Source organism: Nicotiana sylvestris, chromosome 11 (assembly GCF_000393655.2).
Source record: "Nicotiana sylvestris chromosome 11, ASM39365v2, whole genome shotgun sequence".
NCBI classification, from domain to species: Eukaryota; Viridiplantae; Streptophyta; class Magnoliopsida; order Solanales; family Solanaceae; genus Nicotiana; species Nicotiana sylvestris.
This window is the reverse complement of record NC_091067.1, coordinates 28,472,865-28,488,260: the sequence shown is the minus strand read 5'-3', so window position 1 is coordinate 28,488,260 and position 15,396 is coordinate 28,472,865. Positions and strand designations below refer to the sequence as shown.

General features: G+C 41.9%; 2 protein-coding genes across 2 annotated transcripts; both read left to right on the top strand.

Annotated features, from left to right (window-relative positions):
• Positions 1-11,755: 11,755 nt before the first annotated feature.
• On the top strand, positions 11,756-12,430 carry LOC138880865 (uncharacterized). The gene has a single exon (XM_070161045.1). The coding sequence runs from the start codon at positions 11,756-11,758 to the stop codon at positions 12,428-12,430; it is 675 nt and encodes a 224-aa protein (XP_070017146.1).
• Positions 12,431-12,750: 320 nt separating this feature from the next.
• LOC138880864 (uncharacterized) lies at positions 12,751-13,721 on the top strand. Its single transcript, XM_070161044.1, has 2 exons — positions 12,751-12,923; positions 13,493-13,721. Exons 1-2 carry the CDS (start codon positions 12,751-12,753, stop codon positions 13,719-13,721), a joined length of 402 nt encoding a protein of 133 aa, XP_070017145.1.
• Positions 13,722-15,396: the final 1,675 nt, after the last annotated feature.

Sequence of the window (15,396 nt, the reverse complement as noted above, 5' to 3'; positions counted from 1 at the left end):
TGAGTGTCGACTATGAAGGGCGTGATGCGGTTCGGAAGGAAGGACAAGTTAAGCCTGAGGTTTATTGGGCTGCTTGAGATCTTGGAGAGAGTTAGGGAGGTTGCTTATAGGTTTGTTTTGCCTCCTAGCCTAGCAGGGGTACATCCAGTATTCCACGTTTTCATGCTTTGGAAGTACCATATTGGCCTGAGTAAGTTTTTTTTGATGATTGACAAAGGAACATATGCATGAACCAGGTCCATGGACAACGTACACAAGTGACAGACAAAATCAAGCAAAAGGCTTGCACATGAAAGGGATAAGTATAAGTGGTTATATCTGATATCTCCTTATCGAAAAGGTTGCATAATTGATAAGGAGAAGGACTCCTTACTCGAAGAGAACACTATCCAAGATAAGGGAGGAGTTAGAAGTTGAAGATAACTTGAACTCTTCCACCAAGGAAGATTATAGCATTGGGACTCTAGTTAGTTCATATTCTACTAACTCTATAAATTATAGGATGTTCTCACTTTACATGTACGCACAAACGCTGAAGTTAAATGAGTTGAGAGCAAAATAGCAAGGCATTTTGCAAGCAATTCTTGTGTGATTCAAGTGTGCGAACCTGGAGCTACATGAACCAGATAGAAGAAGTAGTTACAAGTGTTTGTCTTTTATTCTAGGTCAATTGTAGTAGGTGTTTTCAAATTGTACCTTTCAGCTTTATCTAGAAGCAACTGTAATAGGTACTCTGAATATTCAAGTTAGAGTTAACTTGAAGTTGTTGCAACATTTAGAGGTTTGTTGCCACAACGGGATTAGAGGTAATCCTTAGATTTACAAAGAGTTTTTGTAAATGCTGTTTTGGCTCAATGATTTAGTAAAGTTGGGAAAAATCCTACTAAGTGGTAGGTCATGGTTTTTTCACCTTTTGAGCTAGGTGTTTCTACCCAAAATACTTGTGTTCTTTACTTTTTGCATTTATTATTTCCGCAGTAGTAGTTTCAAAGAACACATAGAAGAATCGGGTCCTTCTATGATATGTACATGCAAAAATTGGAGAACACACAAATCACCCCCCTCTTGTGTGGCATTGAAGTATAAAACATCATCCCATGATGACAACTCACATGTTTTGGATTTCAGCACAACTCATCATGATGAGAACTTAGCCTATAAGGAGGAGCCGATGACTATTCTAGCCCGGCAGGTTCGAATGTTGAGATCTAAGAGTTTTCCTTTTGTGAAAGTGCAATGGAGAGGTCACCCGATCGAGGCATCTCTGTGCGAATTTGAGTTTGATATGCGGAGTAGAAACCCCCAACCTTTTTCACCAGTCCAAGTACTTTTCTATGTCCGTTAAACGACGAAAATTTCTTTTAGAAGTGGAGAATGTGACGACCCGATAGGTTATTTTGAATACTAGCCCTAATTTTCATTATCAAAGACCTTCCGTAGCTTCATTTGATGTTTGTTGGTTTGCGTGTGTGGTCCGTGTCGCTTTTCAAAAAGTTTTTATGTAAAATATTGAGAAAAATGAAAATTTTGACTAAAAATAAAGCTAGAGTTGACCACGATCAACATTTTGGGTAAACGAGCCTGGTTTAGTGCATTTATGATTTCGGTAGGTTCGTATTATGATTTTGGAATTTGGGCGTATGCCCGAAATTGAATTCGGAGGTCCCTATATTGATTTGACTTGTTTTACTGAAAATTGGCAATTTTGAATGTTAGGAAATTCCTTATGTTTGACCGTAGGTTGACTTTATGGTTATCGGTTTTAGGTTTTAGTTTTGGGATTTGGAATAGGTCCGTTTTGCTATTTGAAACTTCTTTGCAAAATTTGGTGCAATTCGAAGTTGATTTGATAGGATTTAGACATTTGGTTGTGATTCTAGAGGTTCTTGAGTTTTTTTTTTGAATTTCATGTGTTTTGATGTCTAATTCGTGATTTTAGATGTTATTTTGATGTTTTGATCATGCGAGCGAGTTCGTATGATATTTTTAAACTTATGTGGATGTTTGGTTTGGAGCCCCAGTGGCTCGGGTGAGTTTCGGATAGACTTTGGACTATTTTTGGACTTAGGAGATTGTTATTTCTAGTATCTGGTGCCTTGTGATTCACGATCACGAAGCTTCTCTCGCGATCACAAAGGGGAAGTTTGGGCTGGGGCCTGGTTGTTATTTACGAACGCAAGGGGCGGTTGGGAATGCAAAGCATGGGGAAGCTTAATCTTCGCAAACGCGATAGGCATCTCGCGAATGTGGTGCTTTGTGGGATCTAGGGGAATGTCAGGTAGCTCCTCATCGCGAACGCAAACCTTGAGTCGCGAATGCGAAGGCTTGGCTGGGAAGAGGCCTTCACGAATGCGATGGCAGCCTCGCTAATGTGTAAGCCTTGTGCCAATACCCCTTCGTGAACGCGTCAGGTGCTTCACAAACATGAAGAACACATGATGCCCAGCTATTTACAAGCTAAAAGTCGAAATTTGGTCACTTTTCACCATTTTTAGAAGCTAGAGCTCGGCCTAGAGGCGATTTGGAAGGGGGTTTTCATCCCAAATGTCATTGGTTTTTAATATTTAACTAGTTTTGATATATTTTCATAACCATTCATTGATTTTAACCTTTAATCTAGGATTTCCATGATAGAAGTTATGGATATTGGGTAGAATTTAGGAATTTTACAAAATTGAGATTTAGATCTCAAATTGATGTTGGATTTCGAAACAAATCACATAATCGGGCTGGGGTGAATGGGTTATTGGATTTTGGTCGGAATCTCAGATTTTGACTAAGCGTCCCCGAAGTTGACTTTTGTTGACTTTTTCTGAGTTCATTAAAGATTGAATGTTTTTCACTCGTTGGTAGTTTCTAAAGCTTATTATGAATTATTTGAACTATATTTGGCTAGATTTGATTGGTTTGGAAGCTAATTCCAAAGGAAAAATTGTGGTTGATCATTGATTTGGTTGCGTATTGAGGTAAGTGTTGTGGTTAACTTTGACTTGAGTGAATTAGGCTTGTTGGTCTATTTGATACGTGAATTATATATAGGGACGAAATATATGTAAGGTGATGAGTACATATGTGTTGTTATTGGGTTAAAGCATACGAGTTAAAATTATTTCATTATATTATGTTGTTACATTGACTATGCTTTCCATGCCTTAGTTAGATTATTATTTCTCAAATTGTCCGTCTTTGTATTTATTGGTTATTTTGAAGTTATGGGATATCGAAAGTTGAGAGTTTATTCGTCATAATGTTATGATTTAAGTGAAATTTATTCCCCACATTGCATTGGTACCTTGGTTTATTAATGTTGCTCGGTGAGGAAGAGTGAAAAGCCCGAAGAGTAATTGCTACAACCAGCAGGCATGCCTGATTCGGACTTCTTATCTAAGTTATGTAATAAACTAGTCTGCCTCAATGATTAAAATTCCCCTTTCCTTATTATTTTAAATTTTGACCCTGATTGTGTTTAAGTCGTGCTATTTATGTGTTTTGCTTGAGGAGGTATACATGAGCCCCTTATTTGTTTACTTGTTTCCCCTAACATGTTGTCCTATGTGTTTTGTATGTTGCCTTAGCTTTTTCACATTTTGAAACTTAAAGGTCAGCCTAATATTCCTCCACTTTCGGAATAGTAGTCCTAAGTTCCTCCAGGACTGATAGGACTGGGACAGGTAATAGCACGCAATAGTGGTAGAAACCAACCCGCACTTTAATACCTCGACGGGGTGGGAAGGGTAGATATGGATATAATGACCGGTGCGCTAATACCACGTGTATCCCCTCTTTTAAGGAGTGTCATACCGGGTATCGCATTGATGTGATCCATATTATATTTAAACCTAGGACCCCCTTCTTTTATATATCCTTAAGTATTTGTAGAACTGTAACTCCTTTTCAAAATTCGTCTTTTAATTGTTATTTCAAACTCTTATGTGTTTAAATTTAAATCCCCTACTATTTGAGCTTATACTTGTCTATTTGCTAAATTGCACAAATTCACAAGAAACTATCTGGCCGGGAACCACACTAGTGGATCCTGAGAGGTGCCTAACACCTTCCCCTTAGAATAATTTCAAGCCCTTACCCAATCTCTGATTATCAAACGAACGTAGAAGTGAACCTTATAGGTGTCTTAATGCACCTTAAATCATTAAACGACGACTCTTCAAATGCAAAACCCAGTTCCCAAAAGAAATGAGTTGTCCTATACCCAAAATGTCATAAACCCGATCTCCCGATTCATAAGACAGAAAAAGAGGGCGCGACAGTATGGCAACTCTACTAGGGATATTTAGGCTTTACCATTTCAGACTGCTATTGTGAATTTGTACTCTCCTTATGTGCAATTACTTGTTTAATTCCTTTAAGCATTCAATTTCCTTCTCAACTGCAAAACTGACTTGTCTCCTTTGTTCCTTTCTTTTATTACTGCTTTAAATTATGAAACTACAATATTTACTGCTTTCTTAACGTGCAAGTACGTGCCATCATGCTTTAATTATTGCATAATCATGCTCAACATCATACTCCACTCGTGCCAAACAAATACCATAGCAACGCTTATAATAAGTGGTTGCGCTCTTCCTATATTATCACCCTCTAAATTTGGAAAGGCATATTAGCGGTAAAACCAGTCGATCGTAGTGCAGTCGACGGTTTCGTGCCTTCCCCCTTGAGTTGTCCGCTCAAGGGTACCAGTCTAAAACCCCATAGAAATCTTACTCTGTTCATGTTGCGCATGCATCATGGTCAAACATAGTCGGGTCAGTTATGTTGTCCACATAATGATCCTTTAAGATAGCCTTGTCCAAAGTCCACCGGGTTTCCCTGAACCCAAATGGACATCACCATGTTATGTGCATTTATTTGGAGAACTAAATGCTTCATGCTAATTATTAGTATTAAATAGTCGAGTCTGGTGGGGGTAAGGGCCTAAACTTATTTATCTTGTAGAAATATGAGGCACGAAGTCCCTAGATTCGGCATGGTCACCAACATCCACCCAAGACCGCTAAGCTGGTGGAAAGATCTTCACTCTAGTGATCAAAATCTTGTCCGAAAATATTTAGGAAATCTGCCTTCCCTCCTGGAAATCCAACCCAATAACAAGATTGTAGAAGCTGCCACACTGTTTTGGGATTGTGAAAGGGCTGTGTTCCGCTTTGGGGACATTGAAATGACACCCTTACTAGAGGAGATAGGAGGATTAGCCGGTCTAGTATGGGAAACTCTGGGTCTGCTGATGCCTGAGAACAGCAAGGGCAGGGGCTTCTTCAAAATGATGGGTTTAAAGAAGAATCCGGAATTGACATGTCTGAAGGAGTCCTACATCCCTTGACTATTTGTATGAAATGTACGGTCACAACAAATCCTACCGTACCTACCTGACGAGTCTGCCATAACATCATTGGGGCACATCCACCGAAGGGTCTTCGTATTCATGTTTTGTTTCTTGGGGTTGATCGTGTTTTCGATAAAGAAAGTAAGAATCCACACTAGGCTAGCTATGGTAACTAAGACCTTAATGGAAGGGATCGGTGGACAGCCATTCAACATCGTGCCCATGATCATTGCTGACATATATCAAGCCTTGGAAAAGTGTCAACTAGGAGCAAAACACTTCGAAGGCTGCAATTTATTACTTCAACTCTGGCTCATGGAACATCCCCAAAAGGGAAAATACCGGCAAGATATTCAGCGAAGGTACTGGGATGATCACATCGCTTTCCATCATTCGAAGCGAATGAATTACGTCCCTGATATGTTCGCTCAACCGGAGGATGCCAAGGGATGGTTGGAGCTATTTGATAATCTGACCGAAGAACAGGTTCAATGGATGTTCGAGTGGTTTCCAACCGAGGAGTTCATTGCCCGATCCCGAGACGCAACTTTCCTAATATTGATTGGGCTGAGAGGAACATATTCTTACGTCCCTTTCTGAGTTATGAGACAAGCTGGTAAGAAGCAGGTTATACCCAGGGTCGACAAGATGAGTCATTTCCGGGCTAATTTCCAGAATGATGATAGCCCTTACAAGTGCCAAGATTAGCATATGTGGCACTGCAAGATCATAATGGGGAGAAATACCATCGAACCAGACAGGTATCATGCTGGTTGTGCTCCTTTCTACTCAGGTTGGTTGGAAGACAGTCATGATGGCCTGGGCCAACCAGGGTTTGCTCGAGGTCACAAGATTATAGCTGAAAGGGCCGAGGCACAGGTCAAATACAACCAACTGCACAAAAGAATCCGGGAGTACGAAAGCGAGCACCGCGAGATACAAAAGTCCAACTAGAAGATAATTGAGGAATGAAAGGACATGACTGTCAGTGCCAACAAACGACTAGGATATTTGGAGCGAGACATAGTGGAATTGGAAAGAAAGAGTCTTAAGAGGGTCGAAGACTGCCAAAATGCTAAATGAAACGAAGGTGGACATCTAGCCAGAGCTTACCTATTGCTGGGACTTCGCAAGTTGGGGAAGCTATTCGACGGAGCCAAAGATGCCGAATCTGGGGAAGGTTCTTCTGGGACCAAGTGGATAGGAGTTTGTCTTTTTTGCTTTAAAATGTAATAAGGCCAATGGCCATTAGTGATTATTTCATTTCCTGTTTATTTAGTGTCAATTTGGATTCGTCTTATTTTCTATCAATAAATGAGGCATTTAACATTCTATGTTCTCCAAATTAATTTGTCGCTAGGCCTACCTCGGGCACAAAGAGGTTTCCAAATTAGGACACGTTTTACATTCCACACAATGTGTTTAAATATTTCAAACACTTATTATAATCCTTACTAACTTGTTACCTTTTTTGTTTTTACTTTTTGTTTTATTATTCCCCTCCCAAAAGGTTAGTTCGTACACTCTGGCAATATCATCCTATTCTACGAGATGCAGGGGCCCTCCACCCACTCCTCCTCTTAGTCCTGTCAAAAACAAGAACAAAGGCAAGATGAAAGATTTGAACAACGTCAGAAAGGAGAATTAAACTGAACAGGTAGAGGCCACTAATGGTCATGGTACTCAGGTTCCTAAGGAAAATGCATCTCAACTTGAACAAAAATTACTGAAATTCCAAGAAGAGCTTGATTAGGTTCAGAACTTGAAAAATCTGTCAGTTTCCCTCATCACTCCAGATATTAATTTCCCAAACGCTCAGAACCTCACACCTCCGCAGAATATCCCAAAGCCACAGAAACAACTCGCTCCTCACCATCACTATAATGCCTGCCATCTCCCAAACAATACTCCACTACTCATCCCAGAACTACAAAACTCCACAAATGACCACTTTCGCACCTACCACAATACCCCCATCTAAGTGGAGACCATGCCACACTCCATGCAACCCATCTCAAGCACACCCGAGTCTAATGATAAAGACTTACTCATTAGGAACCTGGCTGAGGAACTTAAGAAATTGACTAGCCGGATTCAAGGCCTTGAAGGAAGCAAGGAATTGAGGGGTTGAACTGTGAAGATCTTTTCATACAACCCGATGTCGAACTGCCCGAGGGGTACAGACCTCCTAAGTTCGAGATGTTTGATAGTATAGGGGATCTGAGGGTCCATTTGAGAATGTACTGTGACAAGATGGTTGGAGCAGGGAAAGACGAGAGAATCCACATGAAGCTGTTCATGAGGAGTTTGAAGGGAGATTCTTTGTCTTGTTACATTAACCAAGATCAAAAGAAGTGGTAAAACTTGGTAGGCATAGCATCCGACTTTATGGACAGGTTTAGGTTTAACACATAGAATGCACTAGACGTTTTTTATATTTAGAATTAAAAGAAGAAGCCTACAAAAACATATCGCGAGTATGCTACTCGCTGGAGGTCCGAAGATGCTAAGGTCAGACCTGCCTTAGAGGAGGAACAAATGAACAAATTCTTTGTCCGGGCTCAGGACCTGCAGTATTATGAATGACTAATGATGATCGAGAGGCACAAATTTTACGACATTATTAAACTGGGTGAAAGGATTGAAGAGGGTATCAAAAGTGGTATGGTTACAAACTTTGAGGCCTTGCAAGCTACAAATAAGGCCTTGCAGTCAGGTGGTGTATCTAAGAAAAGGGGTGTAGGAGCCGTAATGGTTGCACAAAGAACCAAATCTCCCATCAAATACCAAACTTACCCAACACATCCACTCATATATCAACCAACTCTGAACTACCAAACACTATCACCCTCCTATCAAGCTCCACCACACACTTATCAATCACCTCCACCTCCCACATATCAGCCTACTTTGCCTAGATATTCCCAACCCGCACATGTCTACCAAACCTACAATGCTCAACCATCCCACTATCAGTCACCTCCCACCCGTCAAAACTTTCCTAGACCTCTACCAAATTTTGATCGCAGATCTCCAAAAAAATATACATCCATCACTGAGCCTATTGACCAGTTGCATGAGCGACTCAAAGCTGCTAGTTATGTCACCCCCATCCCTGTTGTAACTCATGACAACCCTTCTCAATGGGTTAAGCCAAACAATTCCTGTGCATACCACTCCGGCATGAAAGGGAACACCATCGACGAATGTCGTTCCTTGAAAGACAAGATCGAAAATTTAATTGATAACAAGATTATTGTGGCAAAAGAACTCGCTCCAAATATCCGCAATAATCCTCTACCCGATCTTAAGGGTGGAGGCATGCACATGATTGAAATAGAAGATGACTGGGATACTGGGGGATCAATCAGGTTGATCGTAAAAGGTGATGACCATGATACCATTCCATACGAAGGCTATACCATGGGACTATACAGTCGAGGCAAGGAGGAAATGCAAGGTTAGGTTCGAAAAAACTATTGCGGCACAGGGTATGACAAGAACTGGTACAGTTTATACCCCGAAACATCTAGCTGAGTCAAGTAAGCAGGCCTCCAATCGGTCACCCATCATTAAGACAGGTCCAGATGATCTCTGAAAAAGATATAGGCCAAGGAATACTCAATCATTGACCAATTGAACAAAACACCGGTGCAAATCTCCATTCTTGCTTTGCTACAAAATTCCGAGGCACACAAGAGCGCTCTGCTAAAGGTGCTGAGTGAAGCATACGTACCAAGAAACATCACTGGCGGAGAAATGGATAAGATGGTAGGACAGGTGTTGGAGAGCCATAAGATCATTTTTCATGAGGATGAGTTGTCGCCCGAGGGGCTAGGGCACAGCAAGGCACTGCATATCACCGTGCAATACAAGGACTATTTCATCGCTAGGATCCTGATCGACGGGGGTTCCAGTCTCAATATTTGTCTGCTGGTAACAACTTAAGAAGCTGGGTAAAGGACTGAACGAGATAAAGGATAGAGCCATCAACGTGAAAGCCTTCGACGGTTCCCAAAGGTCCACCATTGGGGAGATTAGTCTATGCTTGCAAATGGGACCAACCAGGTTCGATATTGATTTCCAGGTGATAGATGTGCCAGCATCCTATAATCTGTTGTTGGGACAGCCATGGATTCATGCTGTTGGGGCTGTGGCATCAAGACTGCATCAGGCAGTAAAATTCGAATGGAATCACCAAGAGGTAATCATTCACGGTGACGGTAGCAACCCTATATACAGTCGTCAGACCATTTTGGCAATCGAAAGAAGAAGGAAGCTGGGTAGAGATACTTACCATCACATTGAACGGGTAAATGCTATTGACAAGGACAAATGGTGGGATAACAAAATTAAGAGTATACTGAATTGGAGTGGGTACGAACCTGGCAAGGGGCTTGACAAGAACCTTCAAGGACTCGTTAAGCCCATAAAGCTCAAGAAGCATGGCACTACTTTCGGTCTGGGATATGAGTACACCTGGGAAGAATTCAACTACTGGTCACCACCATGGTGCGGTCCTTACTATCCACTAGAGTAGCCAATACCATATCTGGAGCAGACCTTCCGACCGACCGACATTATTTATGGGTCAGACGAAGAAGAAACACTGACATCGATGAAGAACTTGTTCCTAGAAGACAATTATATGGATTGTTGTGTTGTTCTCGAGGAGGAGGGGGAGGAAGGCCCTTCCATACAGGCCGTAAGCAGAGGGGCACGCCTCAATAACTGGACCATCAGGACAACCAGAGCCCGGCGAGCCTCGGGGTAGCAAGGATAAAACAAGCATCATGCACTGTTTTTATTTACTAAATGATTTTCCTTTCACATTTTAATTCATGCAATAAGATCTCCAATGTTCAAAACGATTATGCAATTTATCAAAGCATTTTGACTTTTCTTATGAATCAATATTCATTATTGTTTTTCTCTCATTACTTTACTTATACAACATTACTATTACTTATCTTTATGAACCAATGAATGTGACATGCAATGAGATAACACAACAAATGGACATTGATTTAGAGGATGATGACATACCAGAAGAGATTGTCAAAGAAGTTGAGAACTTTGAGAACAGACCTAAGTCCAGCCTGGACGAGACCGAAATTGTCAACCTGGGAGATGCAGAGAACGTCAAGGAAACACGAATCAGCGTTCACCTGTCACCATCAGAAAAGAAAGAATACACAGAATTCTTGAAGGAGTGTGAGGACATATTCGCCTGGTCGTATGATGACATGACTGGTCTAAGTACGTCTATTGTGTCTCACAAACTGCCAACCGATCTGTATGCCGGTAAAGCAAAAGCTCAGAAAGTTCAAGCTTGATATGAGTTTGAAAATCAAGGAAGAAGTCACTAAGCAAGTCAAAGCTAAAGTTCTTAGGGTAGTAGAATACCCGACATGGTTAGCCAACATTGTGCTTGTACCAAAGTAGGATGGGAAGGTCAGAGCCTATGTCGACTACCGGGATCTCGACCAGGCCAGTTCGAAAGATAACTTCCCTTTGCCGAATATACTCATCTTGATTGACAATTGCACCAAGCATGAGTTGCAGTCATTTGTAGACTGTTTTGCAGGTTATCATCAGATCTGGATGGACGAAAAAGATGCTGAGAAAACAGCTTTCATTATGCTGTGGGGAATGTACTGTTACAAGATGATGTTGTTCGGCCTGAAGAATGTAGGGGCCACCTACATGAGGCCCATGACTACCTTTTTTCATGATATGATACACAAGGAGATTAAGGTATATGTAGATGATGTCATCATCAAGTCCAAGAAGGCCACTGATCACACGGAATATTTGAGGAAGTTCTTCAATAAATTACGGAGGTATAATCTGAAACTAAACCCCGCGAAGTGCGCATGTGGGGTTCATGCTGGGAAATTGCTTGGGTTTATTGTGAGTTGCCGAGGAATAGAACTAGATCCATTAGAAGTCAAAGCTATTAAGGAATTGCCACCGCCGAAGAACAAGAAGGACATGATGAGTTTCTTGGGGAGACTGAACTACATGAATCGGTTTATAGCACAGTCTACAGTTATCTGTGAGCCAATCTTTAAAATGTTGAAGAAGGACGCTGCTACCAAATAGACCGATGACTGCCAAAAGGCCTTCGACAGAATCAAGGAGTACCTGTCAACACCACCAGTCTTGGTCCTGCCCGAGCCAGGTAGACCCTTATTACTCTACCTTGCAGTATTGGATGGAGCTTTCGGTTGTGTTTTGGGGCAGCATAATGAAACAAAGAGAAAGGAGCAGGCCATTTGTTACCTCAGCAAGAAGTTTACCCCGTACGAGGCCCGGTATTCTCTGTTAGATTGCACCTATTGTGCTTTGACCTAGGTAGCCGAGAAGCTGAGACATTACTTCTGTGCCTATACCACATATCTCATATCAAGGATGGATCCTTTGAAGCACATCTTTCGGAAGCCCATACCCACTGGCAAGCTAGCCCAGTGGCAAATCCTGTTAAGTGAATTTGACATTGTCTACATGACTCAGAAGGAAATCAAGGGACAGGAACTAGCAGAGCACCTTGCCGAGAATCCCGTGGATGGAGAATACGAACCCCTGAAAATGTATTTACCTGACGAAGAGGTATCCTTCATAGGAGAAGACATTGCAGAATCCTATGACGGTTGGAGAATGTTTTTCGATGGAGCGGCAAACTTCAAATGTGTTGGCATAGGAGCATTCCTAGTACTAGAAACCGGTCAGTATTATCCGATGTTTGCCAAACTCAGGTTCCCGTGTACCAACAACATGGCTGAATATGAAGCTTGCATCTTAGGGCTTAAAATGACCATTGACATGAACATTCAAAAGTTGCTAGTAATTGGAGATTCAGACTTACTTATACATCAGATACGAGAAAAATGGGAAACCAAGAACTCCAAGATACTCCCGTATTTGCATCATGTACAGGAATTAATAAAGAGGTTCACGAGGACGGGGTTCCAGCATGTTCCCATGGTCCAGAATGAGTTCGCCGATGCATTGGCTACCCTGTCGTCTATGATACAACATCCAGACAAAAATTTCATTGATCCCATTCCAGTAAAGATCCATGATTAGCCAGCTTACTATGCCCACTTTGAAGAATAAGCAGACGGAAAGCCTTGGTTTCATGATATCAAGGAGTATGTGGAAAAAGGAGAGCACCCAGAACTTGCAAATCCTACTAAAAAATGCACACTTCAGAGGTTGTCCAACAACTTCTTTCACAACATAGGAATTCTGTATAGGAGGACTCTTGACTTGGAAATATTAAGGTGTGTCGATGCGAAGGAATCATCCAAGCTACTAGAGGAAATTCATGTTGGGACCTGCGGTCCACATATGAACGGTTTTGTCTTAGCAAAGAAGATACTACGGCTGGTTACTTTTGGATGATTATGGAAACAGACTGCATCCATTATGTTCGGAAATGCCATCGCTGTCAGATATATGCAGACATGATAAAGATACCTCCAAATGAGCTTAATGCAACAATCTCACCTTGGTCATTCGCCGCTTGGGGAATAGATGTCATTGGACCAATCGAGCCTTTCGCTTCCAACGGGCACAGGTTATCCTAGTAGCAATCGACTATTTCACCAAATGGGTTGAAGCAGCATCTTACATAGCAGTGACTAAGAAAGTCGTGGCAGACTTTGTCCGCGACCGCATTGTTTGTCGATTCGGGATTCCAGAATTAATCATTACTGATAATGGCTCCAACCTCAGTAGAGACTTGATGAAAGCTATGTGTGAAACCTTCAAGATCAAACACAAGAATTCCACAGCCAATAGGCCGCAAATGAATGAAGCTGTAGAGGCCGCCAACAAGAATATCAAGAAGATATTGAAGAAGATGATAGAGAAGCATAAACAGTGGCACGAGAAGTTATCATTTGCTTTATTGGGGTATCACACTACAGTCCGCACATCAACTGGGGAAACCCCTTATATGTTGGTTTATGGTACAGAGGCAGTCATTCCCGCTGAGGTAGAAATTCTTTCCCTAAGCATCGTACAAGAAGTTGAGCTCGACGACGCAGAATAGGTGAAAATTGATTATGAGCAACTAGCCCTTATAGATGGAAAGAGAATGAATGTGATTTTCCATGGTCAACTCTATCAGAACCGAATGTCCAGAGCCTTCAACAAAAGAGTCAAGCCAAGACAGTTCACACCGGGACAACTGGTGCTAAAGAAAATTTTTCCGCATCAAGATGAAGCCAAAGGGAAGTTCTCTCCCAAATGGCAGGGTCCATACATGGTCCACCGGGTTCTGACAGGAGGAGCCCTCGTACTTGCAGAAATTGACGGAGAAGTCTGGCCAAAGCCGATCAATTCAGATGCAGTCAAGCGTTACTATGTGTAATTTTTATGCTTTCCTTATATGATGTAATTGAACTACGCCTAAACTGATTCCCATTTAAGAGGGGATATGTAGGCAACCCTATGGGTTCGGTCAAAAATCAATAAAATTCTCATTTTTCCCACACAATTGGAAACTGGAGTAGAATTTTGAGGAGGACCCTCAAAATTCCGGAGTAATTTCCGCCAATCGTCGCAAGCAACATACAAAAGCATCAACCCATTAAACTAGGGCAGAATTTTGAGGAGGACCCTCAAAATTCTGTAGCAAGAGAGGTTGCAATGTCTCAAACTGCGTCACAGTCGTCGGTTCATCTAAAAAGTTATTCTTAATTATATACTTATGTCACATTTTTACTAAATCATGCGTGTTTATTACTGAAATTGCCTTGTTTAGCAACGCTACCCCAATGATACATATACTATCACCATATCAGAGCCAAGCGGGTCAAGAAAAGCTAGCGGGGATACGAACTAACCTCCCCCTTTACAAAACTCACGATTTTCTTTGGATACAGGCACCTGGATTGCGGAATCATCAAACATACTATACACCCATGGGACAAACATTATTCAGGAATACAACTCTCAAAACCGTTACACTTACCCACATTTTCTATCCATACACACCAATGACATCTCGTGTGTCACAAGATCCCCAGTAGTCACAATATCGCAATCTGCTATCAGCTAAGAGAGCTCTATTACCATCTGCCATTTTATTTCTTGCATAAGGCTACCATTCTGCCTTCCGAGACTAAACAATGTCTCCATCTACTTTTCTGCATTGCGTAAGGCTGCTATTCTGCCTTCCGAGGTTAAGACCGACCTCATACTGCATCTCATGGGTTGAAAGATCGCCTCATCTACATCTGCATAGCTGAAAGATCACCTCACCTACACCTGCATGGCTGAAAGATTGCCTCATCTACATCTGCATGGCTGAAAGATTGCCACATACTGCATTGCATGGCTAAAAGATCGCCACACACTGCATCTGCATGGCTGAAAGATCGCTACATACTACATCTCATGGTCTGAAAGATCACCACATACTGCATTTCATAGGCTAAAAGATTGCCAAATTATCCAAAGGCGTCATCGTTTGGCGGCACCATTTTCATAGCCCGAGAACACCATGTCATGGCCTGAGGATCCCTTCTAATTTTTGCATATCATTATTCAAAGGCATCATGGTTCGGAGGCACCATCCTTATATCCCGAGAGCAACATTTCATGGCCTGTGAATCCTTTATTGCACGCTTCATGGCCCAGGACATCATGGTCTAAGGACGTCATCCTAACCGTCCAAAGACAGCATTCATGGTCCGTCAGGAACTTGCATCACGTTTAAATTTATGCAAAGTATACACTTGTATTATTTCTAATTGCAGGTACACCGGCGAGCAACGACCATTCCAGCAGGAGCAAGCCCGCTCCAATTCCCGCAACCATATCTTAACCCTTCCCATAAACCCGCCACTCACTCGACCCTAGATATTGCGTCCATTCTCGAAAAGTCTCCACCGGCATACTCCGCCGATGGATCCTGAACTACATATGACCTAATTCCTGTAAAACCAGGGATATGTAGGCAGCTCAAAAGCCAGGGCGTGGCCTAAACCTCTCCGAACCATTTCGCTCGGTCAACATTGGTCATCGTATCTTTACCCGACAAC

What these genes read in the sequence shown, in the direction of transcription:
- LOC138880865 (XM_070161045.1), top strand. Translation starts at nt 11,756, where the DNA reads ATGGATCCTTTGAAGCACATCTTTCGGAAGCCCATACCCACTGGCAAG.
- LOC138880864 (XM_070161044.1), top strand. Translation starts at nt 12,751, where the DNA reads ATGGAAACAGACTGCATCCATTATGTTCGGAAATGCCATCGCTGTCAG. An exon ending in TTCGCTTCCAACGGGCACAG is followed by an intron (nt 12,924 to 13,492) that starts GTTATCCTAGTA and finishes CCGAATGTCCAG; the next exon opens with AGCCTTCAACAAAAGAGTCA.